This window comes from Dermacentor variabilis, chromosome 9 (assembly GCF_050947875.1).
Source record: "Dermacentor variabilis isolate Ectoservices chromosome 9, ASM5094787v1, whole genome shotgun sequence".
NCBI classification, from domain to species: Eukaryota; Metazoa; Arthropoda; class Arachnida; order Ixodida; family Ixodidae; genus Dermacentor; species Dermacentor variabilis.
In genome coordinates, this window is record NC_134576.1 from 115,972,775 (window position 1) to 115,974,362 (window position 1,588).

General features: G+C 53.5%; 1 protein-coding gene across 1 annotated transcript; it reads right to left on the reverse strand.

Moving 5' to 3' along the window:
* Positions 1 to 341: 341 nt before the first annotated feature.
* Positions 342 to 755, reverse strand: LOC142558520 (TNF receptor-associated factor 4-like). Its single transcript, XM_075670653.1, has one exon. The coding sequence runs from the start codon at positions 753 to 755 to the stop codon at positions 342 to 344; it is 414 nt and encodes a 137-aa protein (XP_075526768.1).
* Between the last annotated feature and the right edge of the window lie 833 nt (positions 756 to 1,588).

Below are 1,588 nucleotides of genomic sequence, written 5' to 3' on the forward strand. Positions count from 1 at the left end.
GTGCTATATAATATAGTTTTACTACACACTTACAAGTATATGCCCATCCAGGAATCCAGCCACGGGGAAGAAAGGCGACGATGAGAAAAAAAGAATGAAAAAAAAACAGCTGGTATGTACCTAATCAACGTGCTGCAGCTGTTCAGGCCGTTTCCAGCCGACCACCGCATGGCACGCGAATAATGGAACAATTGGGGAAAGGACAAACAACATTTATTACGCACTCGAGCAGTATACAGGCATTTCGGCCGCGGTTTCGAAGTTCAGCGCACGTGATCACAGGCTACCTTATTGAAGTGGTCGTAAGCGGCACAGGACTAGATCCACCGGTGACTCCAGGCCTAGGCGCCAGCGATGCTACCAATTCCGAAGATGCATTCCTGCAGGTGATGCTGAAGTTCTCCAAGTACTCCGTTGAACGGGCAGCCCAGACCGGCATGGAAACAGCGCACCCGCAGTGCCATAAGATACTCCAGAGGGAAGTACACGTCGACGACGGCTTCCTCCACGAAGTATTCACCGTCGAGGGGACACCAGCCGAAACGGTGCCTGTGTCCGCAGCTGTGGCCACCACAAGCGTCTTCGATGCACCGACCGCACAACGTGTGCCAGCAGGCAATCAGCACCGCATCGTCCGCAACCACCCTGCAGTTCGCGCAGACGCGCAACCAGGGCAACCGCTGCTCGAAGGTTATGGGTTGCTCGTTCACGAATGGCCAGCCGTACCCTCGAAGGGTGTACGTGGTCGCTTCCATGGTGTAAGCGTTATCGTGGAGATCCTCGGAAGACGCGGATGGCTGCGACGGAGAACCAGGTTGCCTGTCTGCCCGGTCTGAGTCGTTGTCGTCGTCTGCAGCGGTAGTCCGGTCGCAGGGTCGGCGATGGACAGATTCTCCGTTCCTCTCTGGAAGTTGTGGCTCACTAGGTGGTTCGTGGCAGCCGAGTTTGAAGAGCGCCTTTCTCGAATCTAGTGCTTGCAAGACGATGGGGCAATGATGGGCGCCTCGCTGGCTTCGTCTAAGGCCAGCCGCAGGTCGTCAAGGCTGTTTGCGGCGATGATGTGCGTGACGTCACCTCGGTCTGGCTAGGGCGAGCTGAGAGACGAGAAGAGTGTCGCCGAGGTGCACACTGTGCCTTTTATAGCCTGGTATGCGGTGCCTCCCGTCGGGGTCGTGATTGGTCACAAGTTGTTTGAGAGTGGGCTTGAAAAATTAACCAATCTCTGGACGTGTTTGGAGCAACAATGGAAGAAATGCCGGCAGCAGAGAGAGAGAGTGGGACACATACACGGTCATCGTCCAAGGAGGGGCGAATATTTCCAGGAAAGGCAAGTAGCATTTCATTCGTCATCTGTCAGCGCAACAACTACACAAAGAAGAAAGAAAAGAGAGGCTGACAGTTCACGAAGCTATTCCAATTCTCTCAATTCTCGGTACTTGAGGGAAAAAATGCAAGCTGTAGTAATAGGCCTAACCATGGTAGCATACCTCTCAACCAGCTGCTCCCACCTGACAATAGACTAAGTTATTGACACCATTTCAGCTAGGGTGCTTTCAGAAAATGTCTGTAGAAGCATGGCTGCGCATAT